This window comes from Miniopterus schreibersii (assembly GCF_964146895.1).
Source record: "Miniopterus schreibersii genome assembly, chromosome: 4".
Lineage (NCBI taxonomy): Eukaryota > Metazoa > Chordata > Mammalia > Chiroptera > Miniopteridae > Miniopterus > Miniopterus schreibersii.
In genome coordinates this window covers 60716480-60742763 of record NC_138105.1, presented here as the reverse complement: position 1 = coordinate 60742763, position 26284 = coordinate 60716480, and the positions used below count along the sequence as shown (strand labels likewise).

At 51.8% G+C, this 26284-nt stretch overlaps 1 protein-coding gene across 1 annotated transcript; it reads right to left on the bottom strand.

Annotated features, from left to right (window-relative positions):
• Window positions 1-12828: 12828 nt before the first annotated feature.
• On the bottom strand, window positions 12829-22535 carry RP1L1 (RP1 like 1; the record flags this gene model as incomplete). The annotated part of the gene is made up of 3 exons (XM_081135433.1): window positions 12829-17966; window positions 19559-19700; window positions 21927-22535. The coding sequence occupies 3 exons, from the start codon at window positions 22533-22535 to the stop codon at window positions 12829-12831; spliced, it is 5889 nt and encodes a 1962-aa protein (XP_080991559.1).
• Window positions 22536-26284: the final 3749 nt, after the last annotated feature.

Sequence of the window (26284 nt, the reverse complement as noted above, 5' to 3'; positions counted from 1 at the left end):
AGGGACTTAAAGCGACTCATAGGATGCAGAAAATACAGGAAGATGAAAGAAAACACGGAAGAAAGTTGAAGGGGAAAGAAAACAAGGGAAGGGAGGTAAAATGGAGCTGGGAGAGAGGGGTCATCCGCAGCAGGGCCTGTCGTGAAGTCCAGCACGCAGGCGAGGGGGCCACCGATGCGGCAGCCGCCTTGAGAGAGAAACATGATCACAAGTTGCTGTTTGGGAGGAGCAAAAAATAATAAGAACAAGAACCCAAATACCAAAATGTTTTTGTCGATGCTAAAACCAAAGACCCGTCCTTGTCCAAAGTCTCATGGAGAGAATTCAGAGTAAGGCAATGGACTCCTTCCCAGCAGCGGGGGCCTGTTTCCTGAGCTCCTCTCCACGTCAGACAGGGGCCAGAATGGAAGGCCCTAGAAGGAGGCCATTGGGATATGGCCCATGGATCCAGCTGTCTGCTGTTCTGGCTTAATTTTAAGGCAAAAGTTTAAAGGGCAGTTTCTAATTATCAAGAGAATTGGATGTTTCCCACAGCCCCCAGGCAATCTTCAACCGATCCCGATTCTCTCTATTGCACTCAGGCTGGGAACCAGGTGGTATGGAGTAAGAGGTGTTTCTCTCTGCAATACCTGGGAGGGCCCTTGTGTGTGTTCCTGGCTCAGTGCAGGCCTCTCTGCTGTGTTCTTGGCTCCGTGCAGGCCTCTCTGCTGAGCTGTGTGTTGTGGGTGGGGCTGCCATCCTTTTGTGAAAGATCTGAGGTTTGAGAGGCCACTCCACCTCTCTCCACCGGAGGTCAGAAGGGTCAAGGGCTCAACTCAGCCAGACTAGACCTGGCCAAATGCAAGGACTACCTGGTCATCAGCAGGTGACCTGGCTCTTACCCTCCTAAGTCCTTCCCACCCCACCCCCAATCACCGCCCCTTGCCCACACCTCAATCTGTTTTTGTAGGTAAAGCTCATTCAACTTTAGCTGTGTCATCCGTATAGGGGGAAAGTAGCAGCTTTGCTGGCAGGAGCCAGGGTACCTTCGAAGGCTTCTACCTCCACATCCCTAGGATGCAGAGCAGCCATAGACTGCACTGATCAGAGACATATGTGTCAGACATCAAGTACTGCCTTGGGGGCAAATCCTGGACACTGGACACTGAGCTGCATCAGTTTAGAAAGATTCTAGCACATTCTCCAGGTTGGGGCCAGGATGCCTTTGCATTTGTTCCTAAGTGGGCCAGCTGCCTCTCCCTGGGTTACCCCCTGAGAGCTGGGGGCCATGCTGGGTCAGTTCCCAGCATCTCCCTCGCCCACACAATCAAGGGCAGTGCACAGAGCTCCCTGTTACAGACTGTTTTGTCAGCATTTGGCATGCAATCAACAGAGATGACACCAATTACTTGTGTCACAGCTTCTGGGGAAGACGGAGATGTATGAAATCCAGTGTGGGAGCCATCCATCAAGGCCTGAGAGGGGGCTGTGGGTCTGTCACATTGACAGGGAGTTGAGGGAAGCCAGAGTCTCCCAGGACAGTTGGTGGCAAAGTGCATTCTATCATCAGAATTGACGCCTGGGCAGTGAAGTGGAACTCAGTGCGAGGAGGAGGCCTTTTGGAGCCAGGCATCTAGGCCAAAATGTGCCCCCTCCACCCCACATGCCTGTGTCTGGTCAAGTTGGACCCTCCCTAAACCTCTGGGCTTTTGATGCTTCTGTCCCTTCTCCTGGAATCTCCCACCCCAGCTCCCAACTCCTCCAGGTCAAAACCCTGCTCTTTCTTCTAAGTGCCGATCAAAGGCTATCTCTTTCCCAATTCACTCCCCTCTGGTTTGAACGTGCTTTCTTTCCCCAGCTGTATGCCAGAAGCTTTCTATACCCCTTAAACAAATGATTTCCAACCTGTCACAATAATAACTTATTTATTAACTATTTACTATGGCAGGTCAACACTTATGACACCATCTCATTCTCACAACCACTTAGTGAAGTGGGTATTAGGCCCATTGTCATAGATGGGTAAACCGAGGCTCACAAGCATTGGTAACTTGCCTCAAATTACACCATTGGTAAGTAGGGTGTGGCAGATGGGCAAATTGTAGGTTCAAAGAAGACACAACAGAGGGAGTCTGCAAAGGGGCCTTCAAGATCTACCAATGTACCCCTGGAGCCCCTCCACTAGATGGAGGCTTCTCTCAGGACAGAGGCGGCTGAGATGACCTGGTCCTGGGACGTCCCACCAGCCTGGGGAATGCTGGTTAGGCTTCTCCTAGTACTTGCTGGGGGAGAAAGAAGCCAGCACATTTGGTGGTCTTGGGGCCCAATCTCCTCTCTGAGTGCTGGGACCCTGCACAGTCCCCTTGGGATGGAATGCACAGACCTAGGGGATTTGAGGCTTTCTTGTGAAATGTGATTCCCAGTTGAGTTCTGGCTCACTGGGTGCAATGTTTGCACCAAACCCAAGATGGTCAAGGGACAGGCACTTCATCCCTGGAGAGGGACTGTCCTTGTCTAGCAAGTGTCAGTTTCCTCTGGCTCTCCAAAAAGCCTCTGCTACCAGCTGCCACAACCCTCCAGCTCATCCTTCAAGGTCAGTTTCCCCATCCATCGAATGGGTGGGGCAGCTTTTACCTGGCTTCTTTACTGGGTCATGCTGAGAGTCAGAGGAAACCAGGCCACTCCCATGTACCGTGCGGTCAGCTGGATTGGGGGGGCGGAGAAACTGGAACAGAGCCCTGAGCCATGGAGAGGTCCATGTCTTAGTCAAAATCAAAAAAGGCTGAGGCTGGCAGGCCCCAGCCCTGACCCAGGACTGCACCAGAGTTTCTGCAGAGCCACCAGCACATAGCTCTGCTCTATGATGGAAAGTCAGGGAGGTGTCTCAGCCAGCAGTCAGAGCAGAAAGGGACTCTAGGAATGTTGTAAGTGAGGAAACAGTCCCAGGGGAGTGAGAGGGCTGGTCTGAGGTCACCCAGCTTGTAACAAAAGAGCTGAAACAGGACCCCCTTCCATGCTGCCAGGAGAGTCCCCCTAAGGGGGTCCCATAATGGAACCTTCAGAGGAGGGAACACTAGCTAGAGTAGAATTCTTCTTCTGTCTTCAGTGTACACTCTGCAGCCAAGAAACTGCTTAATTACGGCAGTTGCAGGAGCCACTCAGCCACATGCTCTTCAAAGAATTCACGCAGGTTGCAGGCTCAGTCCCCAGCGGGGGGCCTGCAGGAGGCAGTCAATGACTCTCTCATCATTGATGTTTCTATCTCTCTCTCTCCCTCTCCCTTCCTCTTTTTGAAATCAATAAAGATATATTTTTTAAAAATTCTTGCAGAAAACTTTAAAAAAAAAAAAAGAATTCACGGAGGGTGGCACGTGACTGCTGCAAAGGCTGTCTTTCTAACTGAGGAAGCTGAGGCCAAAGGCAGTGATGGGGCCAAGCCTCTCTCATGCTGCAGAGAAGACTCAGGGGCAGAGACTCAGGCGATGTCACTGTATCCCGGTGCTGCCCCACACCACAGGCCATCAGTCTGCAGTCCTAGCTTCTCTGTTTTTAATTCTCTTCATCCCAGCTCTTGATTGGCTTGATAGCACAGGTTACCCTCAAGTTATAAACCATGTCCCATGAACCTAAATCTCAGAGCCTGGGCCCCGGCCCCTGCTGCCTCCCCAGAGCTCAGGGTACCAGGAATTGGAAAATGCAGCCCTCAGCACTTTTCTGATTTAAAGAGACCCTGTTGCATTAATTAATTAAACCACCTTGGTTTCTCGGAGAAGGAGGCCACAGAGTTATTCCTACTTAAAGCCAGAAGGAGAGGTAAGCAAGCTCCATGCCACCCACGGAAAAGAAAGGCAGAGACAGAAACATGGGTCCCAAGAAAGGGAAGGGGACAAGTCTCCTTTGCAGAGACAGAAACATGGGTCTCAAGAAAGCGAAAGGGACAAGTCCCTCCACACACCATGGTAAACCCAGAAAGATTCCACTTCCTACCCTCCCAGGCTCAGGCTGGCTGCGGGAGGGGCTTCACGCCTGCAGCAGAACACATTGGAAAGAGAAGGGAAAAAAACAGCCTAGAAAATGCGAATCGGCTCCGGGAGCGGTAATGGGAAGATTTCAGCGTGATGTATGGTGCCGGGAACGTTATTAATGGTTTGCTGATTTTTACCTTTAAAACCTTTGGGCAGATTATTTATTATGTCCTTGGCATGCCTATGATCTATGGAGGGGGCACTAATCTGCGAGCACGGCCCCCCATGTCCCCGCTTCTCTACAGCTTCTAATTAGGCTGGGACACTGCCCTCCCTGCCAGAGCTCGAGCTCTCCACCCGCAGGAGCAGAGGCGGCGGCCTGGGCTCTGAGGCTTCAGCGTGGGGGCTGCGGAGCCAGCATGGCCTGCAAATCAGAGGACCCAGTTTCTAGGCCTGACTCTGCATTGACTTGCTCCGTGACCTTGGGCCAGGGCGTGACCTCTCTGGACCTCTGTGTTCTTATCTGTCCAACAAGGCTCCAGTAACAAGGAGATACAAATGACAGGGCCAAGACGGAGCAGGTATATGGCCCTCCTGGTGTGCAAGTCTCAGGTTTCCATGACAAAGAGAATTGGAAAACAGCAGTACTTTTCCAACAGTTCACTGTCACCAGCCCGGGAAGCTGTGTGTTTCTGGGTAAGTTGAGGAGTCAGCCTTTCTCCTTCTGGCTCCTATGTTGTGGCTGCTAACCACAGAGAGGGTCTTATGAATCCTGTCTCCCCGAGTTAGGAAGGAATGGCTGGACCCTCTAAGGACATGGGTTATGGACAGAGCCAGGACCAGAAGCCAAGTACAGTGAGAAGGCCATCTTAACCAGCAGAATGCACGGCCTCAGGTAAAATTCCTAGGACAGGGAAGACCACACCCCTCGTGGTGGCCTGGCCCCTCCCCCAGGCACCCAGGGGTCCTCATAGTCCTGGCTTCTCTCTGCCTCATCTGGCTGCCCCCCACCCTGACAGCTGCCCTCACCTCTGTTTGATTCCCGGTCAATTCTTCCTGAGTCTGTGTTTTTGGGACCCGATGGCTGGTTGGGGCTTTGAGCCCAGGCCAACCTGAGCCGCCAGCTGAGCTGGCTGAAGCCTGATCCTCCTGGAGGCACAGGAAGAGGCCTGCCCTCGCATTGACCAAAGCTCCATCTCCGCTCCCACCCTCCTTCATTCTAACAAAGCTCTTTTGCCTTCCAGATCGGGTATCTCTCAGATGACTGGCCTGGGGAGGTGAGGGTGTCCTCAGAGCTCCTTCTCAACTAGGCAGCATTTCTGCGACTCTTAGCTCCCTCTCTGCCTATACCCACTCCCCACAGACAACCAAACACATACCACATGACCTTCCATGGTTTCTCCCAATTGCTGTCTCCCCCATCCTACAGCCCCCTGACCCTCAGTCTCAGCTCATGACAAATTCACCCCGTCCTGACTCCAAGTTTTCTGCCTGGAGAACACCCAGACCACCACTGCCACCAGCCAAATAACTAACACAGCCTGGGCCTTCTGCTGCTGTGGTTGCTGCTGCACCTTCCAGTTTTCTCAGCCACCATCTGGGGTTTCTGCTGTCACTGCCACCGATAAGCACATGGAGCAGGAGCACTGCTCCACTATTTCATTTATATATCAGGAGGGTAGCATTGCTGACCAACGAACCCCAGGGAGGGCCGCATAGGCAGGTATGGGAAATGGGGCACATCAAGGGCTGTGGTTTCATCTCTGCATCCTCAGCAGCTGGCACGTGGCCCGGCACCAAACAGCTGCTCAACACGTGCTTCATGAAGGTACTAACAAAAGTCAGTCTTCCTGGTGAGCAGTGCATTCTGAAGGCAGGGAAACCCTCTGATAATCAGCTTTCATGGTGCTGTTGTGACATCTGATGACAGTGAACACAGACCCATTGGAGGAAATCATACTCTTCATCTCCAAGGCCAGGGTGACCTGGGTACTGTCTGGTGTCATAGTGGGGTTTAAAAAGAACCTTGGGCCCAGGAAGGAATAGACTCGGTTTATCACGTAGACATTTTATCTCTTCACCCTCGTGCCTTAAATTCAGAACTCTTGGAGAGTTTGATTCTGATATATACTTGGGAAGGTCAGGCATGCTCCCTGATGGCAGAACAGAAGAGCTGTAGAGCGTTCTCCTTACCCCGGGGTCCCCAACATTTTCTGGAACTGCCTATCATGCCGGGGCCTGTCTCCTGGCCCAGAAAAAGCTCCCCATGCTGAGACAGAACAAAATAGGATGTGGGGTTCAGCCTTTTCCAAGAAATGAGTCACCTTCCAACTCTCACCCTTCCCACCCTTCCATCCATTGCACCCGGGGAATATCTGTCCTTGGGTTTGTTCTCTCTTGGAACTACTGTGATTGATGAAGCTTTGGGAGGTTACCCAGTTCATCCCTGTGCCTTAAGCGTGTTCTCAAGCCAGCCTGGAATGTTAGGCAACAATCTCATTCTTTTTGGGATTCAGTGGGAAGAGACTAAAATCAGGAGAAGTATGTTTATTGGCTCCCAGCCCTGTGCCTATGGGGAAGCCACTGTGTTCCTGAACTTCAGTATCCTTAATTATGAAGTGCAGCAATAACGATACCTGCAGCATTCGGTGTGGGACCACCCATCCTTGTGAGGGATTGGCCCACGTGCTGCAGGGAGTTCAGCATCCTGGCTCCAGGATGCTGAGTAGCACTGGTGCCCCCAGTCCTTGTGACGAACAAACACATTCAGTGCTTTCCCAAGGCTGCCCAGAGTTGGGAAACCACAGGTTCCCTGATCCTTATTAGGGACAGGCCAGTGAGGTATAAGGGATGCCCCCTAGGAGGGTGGGTCCTGGGGTAAGGAGACAGCAGCTAGGACAAGATGTGAGAACCCGGAGGACTCAGCCCAGCAGATCAAGGGCAGCACAGCAATGAGGCCAGAGGTGAGGTGCAGCCCAGCAGAGCACAGCCACTCCAGCTGGCATTTGGCAATGGGGCTCCAGGGGCAGGTGGTGGGGCTGGAAGCTCAGCCCAGGGATGCAAGGCAAGAGCACCCTTGGAATGTGGAGCTCAGTGCCAGGTTGCGTGGGAGAAGCCGAAGCCCAGGAGAGTCAGATTGGGTTCAAATCATGGCTTCAGCATCTACCAGGCATCCATCCTTCAGCAGCTTACCTCTGAACCCATTTCTTCATCCATAAATTGGCAATCAGAAAACCTTGCAGGATTGTAGCAAGAATTAAAGGTGACAATGTACATAAGAGCCTCTTCCGGATACACCTTAGGGGTATAATGAGAGATGGCTGGTTTTCTTGTGGAGAGGAGAAAACTGTACCTTCAAGAACAAAGTAGACCCTCCACTGAAGGGCAGTCCAGACAGAGCTGGATTCCCTGGGAGAGGGCTCGAGCCCAGTGGAAAGGCAGCAGCCCAAGTTAATCCCAGGACTTCCAATGCCTCCGGCCAAAGGTCAGGGCCACCCTGGAGCCTGGGGGTTCAAGTGCCCTCTGCTGTGGGGCCCTGCATATGTCCACTCTCTCTTTCTGTCCACACACCCTTGGCGTCAGATACCCTGACTATTCACTATTCACCACCCGAGGCCATGCTTGACCTCTCTGTTTCTCTGCTCCTAAGTCCGTCCCCTCCACCCGGATTGCCTTTCCCCTCACCTCTCACCAGGGCTTATTAGGCAAGACCCAGGCCGTGTGGCTGTCCACCTGGCTCTTTCCTGGGCCGCCAAACTGAAGGGAGCCTTGCCCATTTCAAGTGTCCGTAATGTTTTATCCACATAGTGCTGTCGTGGTGGGGGAGAGATGAGTGTAGGATGGAGGCTGGTGGTGCCAGGTGAGCATGTGGGGAGAGGAACAGGCTGAGGAAGGGGGAGGAGTTCTGCTCTGGGTGTGTTGCCCTTGACGAAAATGTAGTGGCTGGAAGCTGAAGCCCTGCATTTGGGAGTCACAGCTGAAAAGTAGGAGCAGAAACAGCAAGAGTGGGTGGAATCATCCAGAGAGATGAAGAGGAGAGAGAGCAATGGGTTGAGGGCGGGAAATGCCAGTGTTTCAGGTTCAAAGTGCAGGCAAAAGATGAGGAGCCAGAGCTGGGCTAGTGAGGGGAACGAGGAGGAGACATGTCACGGAGACGGAGGGGTGTCATTAGGGGTGCGGGCCACCACCATCCAGGGAGATGATGACTGAAAAAAAGGCCCTGTGTTTGGCAAATAAGCAATCAGCAGAGATTTCAAGGTCAAGAAGGTGGTGGAGGCAATGAGTTGAGATGGAGGGGGCTATAGATGAAAATCGAGTGGGGCAGCAGCGGTAGGAGGTGACGCACTTTCCTGACCTGTTGAGCTTCAAAGGGTCTTTTCATTGGGGAACTGGGTGCCTTGGGCTATGCTCACCCCAACCAGGTCTAAAAATTTAGAGCCCAAGAGGACATAGGTCGGTCTCTATAAACCCCAGAGGAACGAAGGCACAGGTGGGGGGTCTGGGGTAAGGGTGAGGAAGCAATGGGAGGGCAGAGACCTGGTCCTGGGGAGGAACATCAGGAGGCAGGTGCCTCCCCCCCTGGATGCTGGGCTCAGCTCAGACGCAGGGAAGGATCAACGGACAGAAGATTGAAGCCCTGGGCCAATTACCCCAGGAGGCTATGCCTAACTCGTGTCAGTGGAAGTCATGAAAGAGGTTTAGGTCACTCTGCCTGGGTAGCTGGGTTAGTACGGCCATAAGCTCCAGGACCTTGGTGGCCCAGGTCCATGTCTGCCCCGGGTGAGTCCCATGGACGAGCAGGGTCAGGGCTGCCAGCTGTGCCTGTGGACACTGGGGCCTGGAAGGGAGCCAGCAGAGGGAGATTTCTCTTTACCCACCCTAATTGCCTCTCAGGAGAGGGAGGCAGAGAAAGAGGCTGACTGTGACTGACCCGCACTATGCCCTGGGGAGACTACATAATGAGGGAGAACAGCAAAGCTAATGGGCTGGCAGGCCACTGGGTAGGAGGTATGTGGGTTTTCCTCCAGCTGCTCATTGAGACATATATTCCTGGGCCCACCCTGAGACACACTGGACCAGAATTTCCTGAGTGGAGCTGTCCATGTTAATGAAGCTCTCGGGGTGGTTTACATGTTCATTACATTGAAAGGAAAAAACCTGGCCCGTGCTTGGATTGGAAACCTCTCAGGATGTGTCCCCTTCCAAGCTGCACTGCACTAAGGGCTTCACAGACTAAAGGCAGGTGACCTCTCTGCTGGACACCTTAGCAGGGCCCTTCTGGAGGCAGAGCCTGGGCCTCAGGGACAGACACGACACACAGAATTGGGCTGAAGAGGAAGGTAGATGGGCCTGCAGGTGAGGGGAGCACAGGTCTGGATTACAAAGGAGCAGGTTTGCTGTTTGTTGTATTTCTCTGCAGGGCCTCCCTAAGCTTTGGGAAGGAGACTATGAAGTTAGATATAGAAAAAGACCTGCTGTCTGGTCCTGGCGTGGCCACTTGCCCAACTGTGTGATTCAGGCTCTTCTCTTTTGCAAGATGGGTCTGTCTTCCCACCTGGTAAAAGGAAGCTGGACTAAATCAGGGATGGGCCACCTCGACGGAACATTATATACATCTGGGAGGTTGACAAAGTGGCTGTGTTGGGGCCCTAATTCAGACCAGTAAAGTCAGAATCTCAGCCTGGGACCTGGCCCTGGGTCTTTAGTGCTCAGCCACTGAAAGATGGTGCTTTGGAGCTGGAATCTCTGATCCCTGCCAGCTGAAAGGCCAGGGGAGAAGAATTTGGTTACTTTCCACCACAACTTACTTCCCTGCTCCACTTGGTTCGAGGCTGGCTTAAAATGTTTGCATAACTACTGATCCTGTAAGTACTTTGGAAACACTTGAAGTGACAAATGAATTGAGTTTTGAATCAGGGGCTGGCTGAGGTGACAGGAACACCAACATTTTCAAGCAGTGCTAAATTCCAGAGGCCTGCACAAGGCTGTGCAATATGGTTGCTATAGAGAAGGGGGAGCAGAGACACAAAAATCTCACCTTAGCCAATGGCCCGGAAATTCTTTATCACCAAGTCAGAAGAAAACACAGAGTTTGCCATTAACACCAAAATTTATATATATATAATTTATATGTATGTGTATATGTATATATCAGAAATATTTGAGGGGTTAAAGCAGCTGAGTTTGTAACTAAAAGGAGAATCCCCTGGAGAGAGAACTTTTCAGGCTCAGTCTCACCTTTATAAGACCAAGTTGTCTCCAGCTCCTGATATCTGTAATAAGTAGAACATTACTAAGAACATAATGCAATCAGCTGAGCAAAAAATCCCAATTTGTTTACTTTCCTAAGTCTTAACTATTCATTCAACAACATGTTGGTTGCCTCTAGTCAAGTTCTTGGTTTATAGGACCTGAATCAAAATGAAGAAAACATGACACAATGGAAAATGTCGGACTTTAGAGTCTGAAACATCCTAGTTTAAATCCTGGCCTTGCCCAAAACGAGCTGTGTGAGCTTGGACACATTTATGTAAGTCTACCCTGCCTTGGTCACTTCATTTGTGAAATGGGGATGACAGTGTCGATTTGCCTACTTCACAGACATGCTGGAAAGATTAAATGGTATCCCTTGCATCTCATACGGTACCTGACACATAGTAGGCATTCAAAAAATAACAGTTCTAATTAAAATATTGATATTTTCCCAACATACGTATAATGAACTTTCATATATGATCTGACCTAGTTCTCACAATGCAGTGAAAAAAACAATACTTAGCCTATTTCACAGATGTTGAAGCTGAGGTGCTATCACTGAACTTGAGCCTGGGTCATCTTACTTTAACTCCAATGGAAAGAATGCTCTTCCCATTGCATTTTCTTGACCAGAGATGGGCAATGCCATTTAGTGCCAGGTCAGTAGATGCCAGGGATGGCTATCTCTGTCACTTGGGGAGACAGCAGATTATAATTGGAACATCTCTTAGGGGATGACTGGGGATTTAAGTCACAGAAGAGGTGCACAGTGGAAGCTCCACGTCAACTATGAGTGACAGGTTCCGGACATCCCTGCATATCCCCATATCTAAACGAAGCTCACAATGCAGTCTGTTCTACTGGCAGCTTCTGGCTAAGATACTAGTTCCTATAGAGAGATATATACTTTTAATGTAAAAGCTTTAAAGAACCACCTCCAACCTGCACAGAAATTTTAAAAACATGTCAAGTTTTATTAAGAAAATCTCCAGCACTGAGAAACAGAGTGGAATGAAGACTTGCAAGCATGAGGACACAGCCTAAGCACAACATTTTCTTTATCTTTTATTATTTATTTATTTTTATTATTAGCATTTACACTTAAATAACCAGTGAACAGCACCTGTTCTTGTAGCATAGACTTCCACTGCCATGAATCTGAATACACAAAATGGTCATGTCCGAGCTGGATGCTGATGAGAACCAGTCAAGGAGATTCTACCCCATCTAGAAGCTCCTGACCTGGACAGGACCCAGGCCAAGGCTGGATGTAGAAGGATACAGAGAATTTTTAAAATCTCACAAATTAAAATAGAATTTTAAAAAATATAAAGAGCACATAGAAATCAATTCATTTAAAAAAGGTAGGATTCCAGTTGAAAAATGGGCAAAAGGCATATACATATAACTTATATGTAAATAGCTTTTTTAAAAAAACCTAGAAATCTATCATCTCATTGGTGATCAAATATATCTAAAATAGCACCCCATTAAAGTGAGATACTCTTTTTGCCCATGAAGTTAGCAAAAGATTTGTTGTTTTAATGACTAGACCAAAAGCTGATGAGGGGGTGTTGGGCCAGGTGATGTCAATTAGTACAGACCTTCAGAAAAACAATTTGGTGGCAGGATATCCAGAGCCTTCCAAAAAAGTCGATATCCTTTGACCCAGTAATTCCATGCCTGGGCATCTGTCCCAAAGAAATCATCTGCAGTTCAGGGGGAGAAAACGTTTTTTAAAAAAATGATGGAAACATCCAAAAGGTCAACAAGGGTGAAATGGTGCAGTAGAGTATTTTATATCCTCATAAAATATTATTCAAATATTAAAAATGAGCTTTTGAAGATGTGGAGGTAAAGAGGGAAATTCTTGTATTGTTAAGTTTAAAAAAGAAGTGTCTAAGGATGACATTCACCATCAAATGGTTTTTCTAACCATTTGGTAGGAAAAACATCAAACCTCTAACACCAGTTATGTCTGAGTGGTGGGATCATGGGTGACTACTTTCCCTTCTTTCCACTTTTTTGCGTTTTCCATTTTTTTCCATTACCCAAAAAAATATATACATAAATTAAGAAAATACACTTGGACTTTTGGGCTGAAAATAAACTTTGTCCAATGACCCTGAATTTATCTGCTTCTCCCTGAATTTTCCCACATCTGCAGAGTCACCAAATATACTCAAGACTAGAGAAAAGCACCTCAGAGTCGAACGAGGTGAGTGCCAAGAGAGGCCAAGGAGAAAAATAACAGGAGATCAATAGGCAAAAGAATGAGAGAAACTCTTGCTAGCAAAAAACAAACACACAAACAAAAACTCTGCTGGAACATTTCCAACCCGTTCCATCCACCTGGCTCCGAGGGCAAATGGAGGGGGCGGCCGCCCTAGGATAGCAGGGCCGACCTGAGACAATCTCCCGCACACAGTGCGTGGGATGGGCCAGCGGGCCTCTGAAACTCCAGAACTCAGAACCCCAGACAGCGCGGTGTGGCTGCATCCTTGGCACGCCCTTGATCTTTCCCCCTTGCTCCTGTACACCTCCAGAGGGCCGAGCCACGATCAGGCTTGTAAGACAAAATATGAATAAAAACAGAGCTGCAGACTCGTGGCCACCTCACACTGGATCTCTAGAAATCTAAGTCGGCTTGGCCAAAGCCATCTGTCCTGTCCATGGCGAGGTTTCTAAACCTCATTTCTGTCCCAGGGAAACTTTTAACTCCCTTCTCAGATCCTAAGTCAGAGCCTTGGCCTGCTCTGGGCTCTGGAGTCAGACCTTCGTCTGTCCCTCGCTCTGAAGTCCTTGAGCCCGAGGAGGGCCTGTCTCGCTCAGAAGTGGAACTTTCTGGATACATGCCTGTGACTTTTCTTTCTGAACCGGGGGCTCCTTTGGGCTCATCTCCAGAGATCCTTATGTCTCCATTTGAAGGCTCCTCCTGGGAGCCTTTCTGGGAGAGCTGAGAGCAGTTTCCCAAAGATGATGTTCTGGATGAGGAGAGGCCTGTTTTCGGGCCTGACCTTTGGCTGGGGGTGTCTCCACCTGGGGCGAGGGGTAGTGTGAGTTTCCTGTCTTGGTCTGAGCTGCTGTGTCCAGAAGCCTCACCTGACTGGCCCTGTCTCGGGCCAGCCTGTGGACCCCCTTTTTTCTCGCCTTGATTTCTTCTTCCCAACTCTGGCTGTCCCTCTCCTTCAGTTTCCTGGACCTCTGTGGCATCATTCTGTCCTCCTGGACTTCGGTCACCTCCTCCCAAGGCTTCACTCTCCACACGGACCTCAGCCTCACAGCCCTCCTCTGTGTTCTTGTCGTTGTCACCTACGCCCTGCCCCTCCCACTCCACTGCCCCCAGGTGGTGGCCTGTGGAGGGGTCTGTGTTCCCTCCTCTCTGCTGAGTGGCTGCATCCTCTGCTCCTCCCGGACCTTTACCTCTGTCGAGGGTCTGGCTGCCTTCATTCCCATCCCCCTCCTCTGTCCCCAGGCCCCCGCCTAACCCCAGCTCCAGGCCTCCCTCAGCTTCACGTACAGCCCCTGTCCCCGAGGGGTCCCTCTGAAGCGGTTCCATCCCTGCCTTCTCAGGGGCCATCCCTGCTGTCTTCCCATTAGCACACCCTGCTTTTTTCTTCTGCAGAATTTGCTGTAAGTCAAAGGCCTCTTTGATGGGTGCTCTGGCTATGCCCATTGTGTCCTTTGAGGACCCAGGGCTCACTTTCTTCCTCACGCAGGCCTCACAGGGACAGAACTCCTCCCTATCAATGTCCCCACCCAGCTGGGTCCCCAGGGCTCCACTGAGGTTTGGCATGTCCTCCAAGGAGAAAGAGGGAGTGCCTTGGGCCCTGGTCTGCTCGGAGAAGGCCGAGAGGTTGCGCAGGCCTCGGAGGCGGTGCCTGCGCTGCTCTGTCTGCAGGGACGTCTCCCACCTGAGGGCTACCCTGGGAGGCCCCAGCACCTTCCTCCCGGCCCGGCTCTGGATCTTTCGGAGCTCCTTTTCGGTGCTGCCCTGGAGCCGCCGGCTCACGTCCTGCTGCAGCTCAGCCACCATCTGGTCCAGCAGGTCGCTGTTCTGCAGGCCCCAGCGGGCTCGGAGCTCGGCTGTGGCGCTGGCCAGGTGGGCCAGGAAGGCCTTCTCCATCTTCCTCAGCAGACTGGACACCCAGAGGGGGTCAGGGTCCAGAGACACTCTGTGAGCCGTAGAAGTGCCCTTCTCTCCAGCCCCCTGGGTGAACGTGGCCTGCGTTTGCTCATGGTCTGTCTCAGCTGCTCTGGGCAGCTTCTCCAAACCAGGCTCAGCGTTGGGCCCACTTTGACTCTCACTGGCATTTGAGTCTCTCTCAGCGAGGCTCCCAAGGGTCTCTGCACGTTTCTCTCTCCTCCCTGGAGGGCGCAGCCCAGCGGAGGAAGGGTCTCCTCCTGCTCCCTCTTCCCGCGCGCTCTCATCTTCCCGCGCACCCTCCAGGTCCTGAGAGCCAGCCACTGGTAATGCTTGTCTCCTGGCTCTTTCCTCTTCTGGAAACCCACTGGCACCCTCTCCTTGCGGCTCTGCTCTTCCTTTTTCTTCTTGTATTTTCTCTAATTGCACCGCCTCTTCTTGCACCGTGTTTTCAGCTACTTGGTCCAGGTAACTGCCCAACATCTGCTCCCCACTGCTCCCTCCTGCCTTGTCCTTCCTGGCGCCACAAGCCCGTGCTTGGGAACTTGAAGAGGCCGTGCAACCACTTGACTCTTGGCTTCCCAGTTCCTTTGGCTCCTCCGAGGCTCTGGAACCCGGCCTCTGGTAGGGGATTTCCAAGGGCCGCTCTGTCCTCTCAGAGACCAGGGCACAGTCCATGGCACAGGGTCCGCTGCCCTCCCCTGAACCTCCGGAACCACTCCCGACATCCACACCGGAGGATGATGTTGGTGTGAAGCCCTCAGTCATAGCGTGGGACCCGGGGCCTGGCAGAGCCCGGCACCTGCCCAACTCCTGGAGGCCTGAGTCCAGCTCGCCTCGCCCGAGGCCACATCCCGGCCACAGGACCTGGAAGGTGCTCAGGAGCTCCCGGTACCGAGGAGAGTCTGTGAACCTCACTTTGCCAGCGGGAGACCCAAGGTCTTCATCGAAGAATTGGAGCCTGGCAAGACAGGTTATAAGGGCCTGGGCAGTGTGGCCGAGCCTCCTGGCCACCGGGCCTGACACTTCGGGCAGGCTGCTGGGCCGGCTTTGCTTGGAGCCCATCAGTGTTTTCATGATCTGTATGGAGGCAGAGATCCTGCTGGGAAGCACACACTGGCCCTCACCACAGTTCCCAGCTGCTCCTTCACGTACTCCAGCCTCCTTGGGGGCTTCAGCAACCCTGCTATGAGGAAGACCCTCTCCTGGCTGGGGACCAGTATCATCAGTCACTGGGAGCTCACCTTCTGGTTCTGCCTTTTCACTAAGGACCCCTTCCAGAGATGGTCGTCTGGCCTGAGTTGGCTCCTCCAGGCCTTCCGGACAGTGTTTGTCAGCAGGGTCTTCTGTGGGGCCCTCCAGGCTGTCCCCTGCCACATCCATGCTGTCACCCACCACCTCATAGTTCATGGGTACAGGCTCCTCCGGGATGTTGCTCAGCCATTCACGGACCACGGCTTCTGGGGAGGCTCGGGGCAGAGCACCTGGCGTCATGAGACCATTGCCCTCTTGCTCCTCCAGAACTTCCCCTCCACCAGCCACCTGTCCCTGGAATATTCTCCCAGGCTGGCGGCCTAGGCTGGGGCTGCCCCTTCTCGCTGCTCTGAGTGCTGTCCCCATGCCCCCTGACTGAGAGCTGGGGGTGTGTGGGCACTGCACGTTTAGCAGTTCTTCCCCCTGCTTGGCACCCCCTGGCCCCCAGTCAGCACTGGGGACTCCGTTGCTGATGCATGAAGGGTGTTTCTTGGCAGAGGGCTGTGCCCTGGGTGGAGCGGGACAGTACCCACTGCACAGCAGGCAGGGCTCAGAGAGGGGCCCCTGGCTGCCCTGAGGCTGGGAGGCCTGCAAGGCCCGCGCCTCAGCACTGGGGGTCCTGCAGACCAGGAATGTGCCCATCTGTGAGTAGCAGCCCCCTTGGTGGGCTCCTGGCTTCCCCCACTCATGCTGTCCAACTGGCAGAAGCCAGGGCCGGGAAGGCTTGGGGTCAGCGCCCCTGGAGCTGAAAGAGTCCGACGTGTTGGAAGGTGAGTGTGCCCTGAACTCGGGATTCCCTTTGGTCTCAGCAAAGGGAGAGAATGGGGGGTAGAAATTGGAAGCACAGTCTGAACTGCTCACAGGAGTAAGGGGGGCACTGCTGACCCCTCGTGCATCGTGGGAGTTACGAGAAGCAGAGGAGGGTGCTCCTGGGTCCCGGGAAGCTTGGTTCTTGGCGCTAGATGAGCTTCCAGAAAAGCATGATGCTGGGCCGGCTGGGCAGACCCTGCTGGTGCTAGAAGGCCCCAGCATTTGCCTGGACACAGGTGAGTCGAGCTGGCAGTGGGTGTCCCGTTGGCTGTGGTGCTGCCTGGGGTGGCCTCTCTGGGCCCCTCGGCCATGGCCAGAAATGCTGGGTGAGGACAGGGTACTAGCTCTGCTCCCCTGCTTCGTTCTCCTGCCTTTGGCTGAAGCGCTGGTGGAAGGTAAGCAACAGCCCTCTACAGTGTCCCCAGAGCCAAAATGGCCAGAAGCCAGGGGCAGTCTTGTCCCAGACCCATCCTTGGCCTGCGGGTATCCAGTGCCCTGTTCACTCCCCTCGGCCTGTGGGTCCTCGTTCCTCAGAGATGAGGGATTCACAGTGGAGGAGCAGGGTCCTCCCTCATGGGTGGCCTTCCGTGGGGAAGTCACTGCCCTTGTCTTGCTGGGGCGGCCGTGGTGCCACTCACCCCTTTCGCTGGACTCCTTGTGAGACCTAGAACTTGCTGTGGAGTCAGAAAGGGCACCTGCCACGCCTTGGGTCCTGGGTTCCAGGTAGCAGTGGCCCCTGCTGCCCGGCCCTGCTCCCTCCGGACCTAGGCCCTCGCCAGCCCCAGGTGTGCCACCAGCTTCCCCCCCTGACCCCTCCTGGGAGGCAGGCCCAGAGGCCGGCTGCAGGCCACAGCTGCCCACGCTGCCCTCTGCGGAGCCGCAGCAGGAGTTTGTTTCAGAGCCTTCTGGAGGTCTGTCACTGGAGGCAGGGCTGACACTGTCCTTGCTGCTTCTTTTCCTGCCAGCCACCCCTTGACTCCAGGGGCCCCTGGAGGGGGATTGCTGGGCCAGCTTGGACCTCCCCTGAGAGGATGTCCCCTCTCCCTGGGCCGGGTACAGGGGGTTTGTCCAGATCTCGTATCTGGACGCTGGCTGCCACTGGCCTTGTTCAAAGATTTCCATGCATCCTGCCTCTCGGGTGCCCAGTCCCTTTGCCCCAGGCTCTGAAGAGCCCCCAGGGTGGCCCTCCCACACACAGTGGAGGGGGTCCGCCTCCCCCAGAGCAGAGCCCTCCTCACTGGCCCTTCTGGTCCTCCTGGACCACAGGAGCATGTCGTTGCCTAGTAGGTGGAATCGGACTTTCATCTCCACAGACAGGCTGCCATCCTCGTTCAGGTGGACCTTCTTCTCAACGTCATCACCAGCCACCAGAGGGCCGAGCTGGGCAGGCGTGTCCTGAGGGTGCCTGTTGGGACCAGGGCCCATCTGGGCGCGATGCCGGGACACCAGAGGCTCGCTGAGACTAGACCTCTCGGACAGCAAGGAAAACCGCCGCTGCCTGCTGCCCAGCCCGGACCTTGAGTGGATCACGCTCTGCTTGGCCTTCGGGCCCCAGCTCCCTGGCACGCAATGCAGAGTAAGAGGAAAGAGGAAAAGACAGTGAGCTGCTGGGGGTGCTCCAAGGCAGGAGCAAAAAGGCTGGTCATGAGCCTTTCACACCTAAACACCCCTGCTACCTCCCAAACCACACAGTCAGGGCAGAAACCCTTCTAGAACAAATATCCAGTCTGTTTTGGAATGAGCATAACAAAGTGAGATGAACCTGAGTCTGAATTCAATCTCAGCCCCGCCACTCCCTAGCTGTGTGGCTTTTGGCAGAGCCTCTTCTCTGAGCTGTAAAAAAAGAACAACAGTATCTATTTGGAAGTATGTTTGAATAATGCAAGGCAATGCACATAAAACTTCCTAAAAAAAAACTTCCTGCAGAGTAGCTAGTGCAAAGTGGGTCCTCGATAGACAGCAGAGGAGGTGAGCAGAGCGGCAAGTGCCCAGAGCTAACTCCTAGCCCTGCTCACGTCCACCCCCAGCACAGGAAGCAAAATCAATAAGCTGCTGCAAACGTACCTGCTTGTAAACTGTAAAATGCTTTGCAATTATTAGTGGTGATTTATCATCCTAACACTCATCAAGCTTTGGGGTTGATAAATGATTGCAGGGAAGGACCTGGACACACAATAGCAGGTCCTGATAGTCAAGCCTGCACCCCAGCCATGAAAAAGATGAGGAGGGGCTACTCCAAATAGAAAAAAATGACCTCAAGAAAGAATGAGCCCCTAGTACTTTCTCATTTCATCTCCTGAGCTAACACTTGACAAGAGGAAGGGGCTAGTGGAGCGTGAGCCTGTGGCCAGCAGAAGAACAGACTGCCATGCACCCATCTGAGCAGGAGAGGGTTTTGTCAAGCTCTGCTCTTTCATAAGCACTGAATGAGACTGGGGCCTCCTCCAGAGAGGGGCTGTGGCTAGTGGGTCTCTGCACCCTCAGTACCTGGCATGTGGCAATCACCAACACCACTATTGTCATTTCTTAACAGCTTTTCACAAAGGGTATTATTTTGTTTGCTTGCCAAAATTTGCCTGTTGTCATGCCAATAATTTTGCTGAAACTTTTCTATAGTTGTTAGTTGCATTTTCAAAATAATGCTTTTTTTTTTTTTTTTTTAAAGCAAAGCCTAAACACTAGCCCATACTAGGCCTTTGGATGAATATATAGTTGGATGCTTAGACTGGTTGGTTGGATGGATGATCGATGGGTATCATTAGTTTTAGTCCATTTGCCCCCCACTGTTGTCTAAGAGAATCAAGACTCCCGAAAGATGCAAATGACACACACCTGTGGCCCACTGCCTCCACAATCTCATGCCCACCATGGTCTTTAATAAAGCTTCAGATCCTAGGAACTTAGCATTTAACGTCTCCTAATCCCTATTCTCTAAATACCAGACTCTCCTCTCTCACACCCAGTCAAATGTTCAACCAGGTTAAGGTTGATGGCAATGAGAAGAGGAGGGAGAGAGCCCCCAAACAACTGGTTGCCCAAGAATCAGGGCCAAAAGCCGGTGTCCTAAATTATCCAGAAAAAATATCTGCCCAGCTCTCCTGCACCACTATCCATTGCAAATAGCATTGGGGAAACTCCAAAACCAGCTCACCATTTTTGTTCCTTGAAGTCTGTCCTGATAAAGTTCCAGTCCCACTTCTTCTGGCACCTTCCATCACTGGAGGTCTGAAGGGCTCATGACCAGCACACACTAGCACCGAGGGACTGTGCAGCAGAGCCTTCAGAGAATCCACCTGAAGGAGAGTGTTGAGTCAGGAGGCCTGGTCTGCAGAACATCCCTTCTGCTCGAGGAGACATGGGTAGAGGAAGAATCCACTCACTCTGTCCCTTTCCTGATGTTTGCCCATCCCACCCTAGATTTCTGATCCAAAGGAAGGATCCCATCCACTAGCCATAAAGCCTCCATAACCAGCAGGGGACTAAGGTCCTACCATCATAACCTTCCTCTCTACCTACACCCTTCTGGTCCGAGGCTGTGGATTAGAGGTTATTCTGGATGCCTCAGCTGTAAAAGACTTCATGAAGCCTTTGGCCTGCTTCCCTGCCCACACTCACACCCTCCAGAATGGGCATTTTTTAAAGCAACCAGCTTCCATATGGAGACCTGATTCACTCTCACCCTTTTCCCAGGCATTGTCCTATCTTGGGTTTGATCTGTTTTTCAGTATGATCTGAACCCATCACCTCTGTTTCTGCCCCTAGTGGAGTGGAGAAGGGCAAGGCACTGTTCTATACACAGGTAGCCCTTCCGTCCCAGGCTCCTCCAGGGGTTCTCTAGGCTCCCCCTTGCTGCTGATGCCTTCCCCCAACCAGCAGGATGGCCTGGGCTGGGGGTTACGGGGGAAACTTCAGTGCTGGGTTGCATTCCAGGAAACAGGTCCCTGCTTTCAGAAAAATCTCACCTGGCCCTGAGGCCCCTGCATATCTGAGGGTTTGCGCTATTTATAGCATTACATTGTAATGAGAAGTGTTGGGGAATTTAGTTCCATCTTTAAAGTGCTGAATCTGTTCTTTTTTGTTTTCTCAAATTAGAAGGGTATGTTCATTAACAAGGAAATGAAAAAGAAAGAAGGCTTGCATCTTCTCCTCCCCAAATGACATTAAATTTCCTGTCCACTAGATCTTTCAACCAGTTAATTAAAAGTCTGTTTCAAACTACCAGGTTCATTCCTCTTTTGATTTAGATCTCTGGTCCATTGCAAAAATGCAAACATAACCCAACTCTACCAATTTATAGATGTAGCCATACTTCTAGAAAACCAGACTTTTTCAAGGAAGAAAACAGTATTAAAGGCTAAATGATGCTCCTGTTTTTAGAAAGAGGCAGAGGTCTAGGACCCACAGGGAGAAAAAAGAGCATTACTGAGAGTGTCCATCCATTTGAGGACCTGCAAACAAATAATAGTGACAGAGCCTGTCCTGGGTGCAATGAGCTCCCTTTGTTTACAGAAACACTGATAGCTCTGTAGTAAATCTATACGAAAATACTCTAATTTTTTCTTCAATTAATTTATTTTGCACCTGCTCTCTCCCTCTCACCACACCTGCTAAACTGTAGCCCATTAATTGTAGGGACTGAGTCTTATTTGCCTGTAACATCTGCATGTAGCACATGCTAGCACATAGCAAATGCACCACAGTTTAGAAATGTTCTTAGGTTTCAACTCTGAAATAATTCGAGCTGGCCCTATCATTTGCCAGCCATACAACTATGAGCAAATTACTTAACCTCTATGCCTCCATTTTTTTTTTTTTATCTCTACAAATGGTATAATATTAACCACCTCATGAGTTTGCGTGGTGGAGGCTATGCCTTAGATTTGTCAACGTCTATCCCACTGCTGCAGGGCTTAGAGAGCTCTAAACACGTTTCCAGGAGACAGGGGCAGCTCCAGCAGCAGTGGCCAGGCCCGGCGCCCCGGTGCTCCTGCGTGCCAAGGTACAGATGTGGCAGATTCTAGATCTCAGCTTCAGAAGCCTGGATGCCACAACCGAGAAGCCCGCTTGAGCTCCATGATCACAGCAGCTTCAGGCAGAGGTAGTGGCTTCCTGCAGAGCGCCAGGCGCCCTTCCTATAAACCCAGATGTCGTCCCTCCAGGTGCCCAGCGACTTGGAAGCCCCTAATGCCCTGTATTAAACTGCTTTCTGCTTAAGGTAATTTCTGTTTCCTGCACTGAACTCTCACGCAATAGGTTGGCTAATAGGAGAATTAGATAAGAAAATTTGAAAATGTGCCAGGCAGTGTCTGGGGCTCACTAAGTGCTTGCTAAACGGCAGCTAATAATATGAATATCAATTGTTTGTTTGATGAACTGACTGAATGTCTCCACGCTATCCACCTTTAATTAGTAGCAGGGCAACAGCCTCTTTTTAAGGATAACCTCCCCATCTCATCTCAGTATTTTGATCTGCAGTCCAGAGAACGTTTTTAAGAAAGCGTCATGCCCCGACCGCCTACCTTTTCCCCATCGGGCGAGTACACCTGCTTCACGGGAAAGTGCAGAAGGCCTGAGGCTCTGCTGAGAAAGGCCGACAGGCTCCTCGTATCTCTGGGACTGAGAACCACTGTGTGCTGGGATCGAGGGTCCCCATTCTTAACCAACATCACCCTCCTTGGAGCTTTCGGATTTTTCCAGAAAGAGGATGACCCGGACACCTCACACTGGCCTTCAACATCCTGAGACTGCTGAGCAGAGGGGTTTCTGCTGCATGGCCGGCCTGGTCCACCGGGGGTCTTGGGGAGCTTCTTATCCGAGCAGAGGTAGCAACCACCATCTTCCAGCTGCTCCAGGGCGCTGAGGCTGTGCAGGCCCCTGGGGGTGGTGACGGAGCGCACCCCAAAGGAGAGAGGTACGCGCTGGGAGAGCTCATCCATCAGCGTGCCAAAGCTCTTGAAGGTGCGTTGGTGGACAGCCAGGCGAACCCCAGAAAACCGGGGGTCCCCTCGCTTGAGGAATGTTATCTTTTTAGCTGGCGTGACCTGGGTGACAGAGGGGTTCCGGGCCATGGGAGGCAGGAGGCACTCGCGGTAGCTCGGGGCCTGGGCACCCCTGGGGGTGCTGTTCATGGCGTGGAGGCCCAGGCAGCTGAAACTGAGCAAAGGGAGAGAGTCGGAGGGCAGCCCAGACATTCTGCATTTCCTCTCCATTTCGCTACAGAGCTGCTTCCTGCCCACTCCAAATTTGTTCCACTCTGCTCTGCAAAGGCAGGTTAATCCATTTTGGTGGAATAGAAGGAAGGCCAAAGGTTTGGCATAGGACAGATCTGAGTTCAAATTCCACCCTACCCCCCTTACTCCTTGTGACTCAGGAGGTGAATGACATGCTCTGTGTTTGGTGGACCCGCCTGTCCACTGCAGCCACATTCACTCTGCAGAGTGGTTATAACAAGCAAATGAGTTTATGCATATAGAACATGGGCACAGAGCAAGCACCAGTACATTGTGGTTCTGTCCCTTCCTCTTGTTGTTTCTCTTACCCGGCTCTACCATCTGAACTCCTCTGAATGCCTTAGGGTTTATCTCCTAAAGAGGTGGGTAAATAAAGGCAACACCATGGAACCCAGATGCGAGAACACAGGGCAAGCAGTGAGGAGGCCTGGGCACCTTGCCCACTCTCTCTTAATGGAAAATCTAATCCCCAGCTCTCTGGACTTTCATCCTTCAGCTACCAGGTAAGAGGGCCAGACCACAATCCCTTAGTCTCAAACCCTTCAGGGACCAGAGTACAGACAAGGAGACTTGTAACTCAAAGAGGATGTCACCCCTCGAAGTGTGCTTTCTCCATTATATGGTATGTTTGCTTTCATATGAAAAGAATGCCCCCTCCCCCACATCTCTTCAGAGTCTTTGGAAGATGTGTGATGAACCCTATGGGTGAGTACCCCAGCTATCTGCCGCCAGCATGGGAGCCTGGGGGTTCAGGGCAGCCATGGTTGGGTCAAGGCCATTCGTCCAACTGTTCATTTCTGTTCCCACTGTGGGGGAGCTCCCCGCCTCACCTGGGATTCTTCAAGAAGCCTGACTCTTCCTGTCCACGTCACCATGCCATGCTCTGTTCTATGAACCTATTGGCCAAGTCGTCCTGAAACTCAGTTTTTACCCAGATATTTCCTGTGCCCTAAGCCCTTAAAGAGGCTCGCAGTGTCTGCAGAAAAACCCCAGGCCCCTTATCCCATAATTCAAGGCCTTTCTGGCTTCCTCCTGTCTACCCCCTAAGCCTCGGCTCCTGTTCTTTCCTACAGGAATTCACTCCAATCAGACTGCCTGACTCAAGCTCCCCCTGCATAGCCAGCCCCACCATTCTGCACTCCGCCTTGGCTTCCCTCCTTTGTGGAGCCTTCCCCAGCCCCCAAGTCCCAGGAAACCCCTATCTTCAGCATGGTTCCCCAACATTTCCCACGTCCTGGGCCATATCCTTCCTGGCCAACTACCCCAAGGCCTGGGAGGCAGAACCCATGCCCCCCAGGGTGCCCAGCCCCAAGCTTGGCACATAGCAGGGGCCCAGGAAATCTGTACTGATTAATAAGGCAGGTATTTCACAGAGCCCAGGCTTGTCCATAAGCTGACATGAGTAATTATGATTAGGTGAGGAGTCGTCGCTGCTTTCATAGGACCCTCCCCACGGTGCATACTCACTGAAGGGGAGCAGGGCCTTCCCTGCTGCATCCGTGGTCCCCACTTATAGTTCCTCCAGAGCCCACATCTCCCTTCCTTACCTGCCTCTCTATTTCACCCCATTCCTCTGAGGTGAAAGGATTCTTCTCTCATTTTCAAAATCTTGGTGCACAAAGAGGCCTTGTAATCCTCTCTCATCTCTGGCACAAACTTTATAATTAGGTTCTCCAGCCTCCTCCCTCCCAACTAATCTCTTTAAGCTGCTTTCTCAGACCTCCCGCTAACAGCCCTGCAGCTGCCTGTGATGTTACTCCACGTGCTTTCCCTGAGGGCTAACTTTTCTTCCCACTTGATTTTCATTCGGACTTGTGACAATGAGCATCCTTCTTGGCCCTCACCGAGGAACGAAGGGGAAAAAGAAGGGACACTGAGGGATGTAGTGATGCTGGGGGACATGGTGAGGGGGACAGTGACATTGGGGGACAAAGTAACATTGGGGGGCCATGTCCCCCATAATCACTATATTCCCCAGCATCACCATGTCTCTCAATGTCATTGTGTCCTTAGTGTCATTATGACCCCCACTGTCACCATGTCCTTCAGTGTCCCTATGTCTCCCAGCATTGCCATGTCCACAGCCTCCCTGTTGCCTCCAAGGGTTTCTGCTCCTCGTAGCCCATTTCTGGGCAGAGAGGACCTCTCTAGATCCCTCTCGGACCTGCAGGTTGAAGAGGGATGTCCAAGGGCAAAGCAGGAACCTGGCCTGAAGGGAAGGCGATGATCATTTCGTGGCTACTTGAGGACTCAGGCAAAAGCATAACTTCACAGCATACACTCAAGTGGCTGACTGCCCCTTTCTTCTAGAAAATAACATCTTTCTGAATTGGAATTCTCAATGTCCAAATTCTCAATGTCAAAACTGGAGTTTTGAAATAAAAAGAGAAATTGCCCCCGGGAGATCCTAAGTACCAAAAATCAGGTGACAGCAGCGGGGGTCCACCATGAAGGCTCCCTCCCAACATGAGACTGAGCACAAGGCCCCAAGAGAAGTTATTGATCATCCCTCCACTACCTGCACTCATATAACAGACAAGATTCTGCATTAACTTTAGGTGGCTCGCATACATGCACACTCGCATACATGCACACACATACAACATGCACACATATGCGGGAGCACACGCACATATACACAAACAAATTAGAAAAAAATGTAGGACTTAGGAGAAGGAGCTGGAGGATCAGGGATGGCCTGGACCCATCAACTGTGAAAGGTAAGGGCATATAATACTATAAAGCTCACCCCACTCCTCACAGGAAGATGAGGTGACTGTCTGCTCTTCAGCCTCATCAATAGAAACGAACAGGTTCAGCTTCATCCCCATGACGGGCCACTGAGGAGTGTGATCTCCTCTTGCAGCCATGAGGAAGGGAAGCAAGTTGATTTTCTTTTTCAAAGAAGTGTAACAGGCTTTATGCTGAGTCCTAGAAATATAAAAATATAAAGATAACCGAGACATGGCACCCATCTTCAAAAACTTCATGTTCTAGTGGCACAAGTAGGTACATTATTAAAATGTAGGATAAGAAATGTTCTGAGACATGGATACAAAAAATAGAAATAGAAACAGATATATTATACACAGGGCATGACTGGAAGCAGATTAAGAGGAATGGCAAATCGAGGAAGACTTCCTGGAGGAGATGACCTGAGCAGAGACCTAGAGGACAATTTAGGGATTAGCCAGAGAAGTAAGAAGCTGGGATCAGCATGGCAAGTAGATATGGCCTTGGTGCCAACTCTGACAGGCTGGGGTGGGTTCGAAGGATGGTAGAAAAAGGTACCCAGTCTCCCTGTACACTGTGATCAGCTAGCAGTGCTACCACAGCATCAGGGCAGAGAAGGACCACACAGGCACCAGACATTTGCCATCCCTGCTCCGCTCAGTGTGTTCAGGGTGGGGGTGTATGTGCAAAGGTGCAGTGAAGGACCCAAACTTGGTCGTTCACTAAGGGCTTTCCCAGTGGATATCATCTGATATTTCAGAAGACCACTCGGACCCCTCGGGCAGTGGTAGGGAGAGTGGAGAAAGTTATTGGTGAACGAGGGCAACTATAGTGAAATGAAGACAAAGGGGACTGATCGAGCAGAGGCTGAGAAGAAGCCACCAGCAGGACTGGGTGACCAATCAATGGGCTGG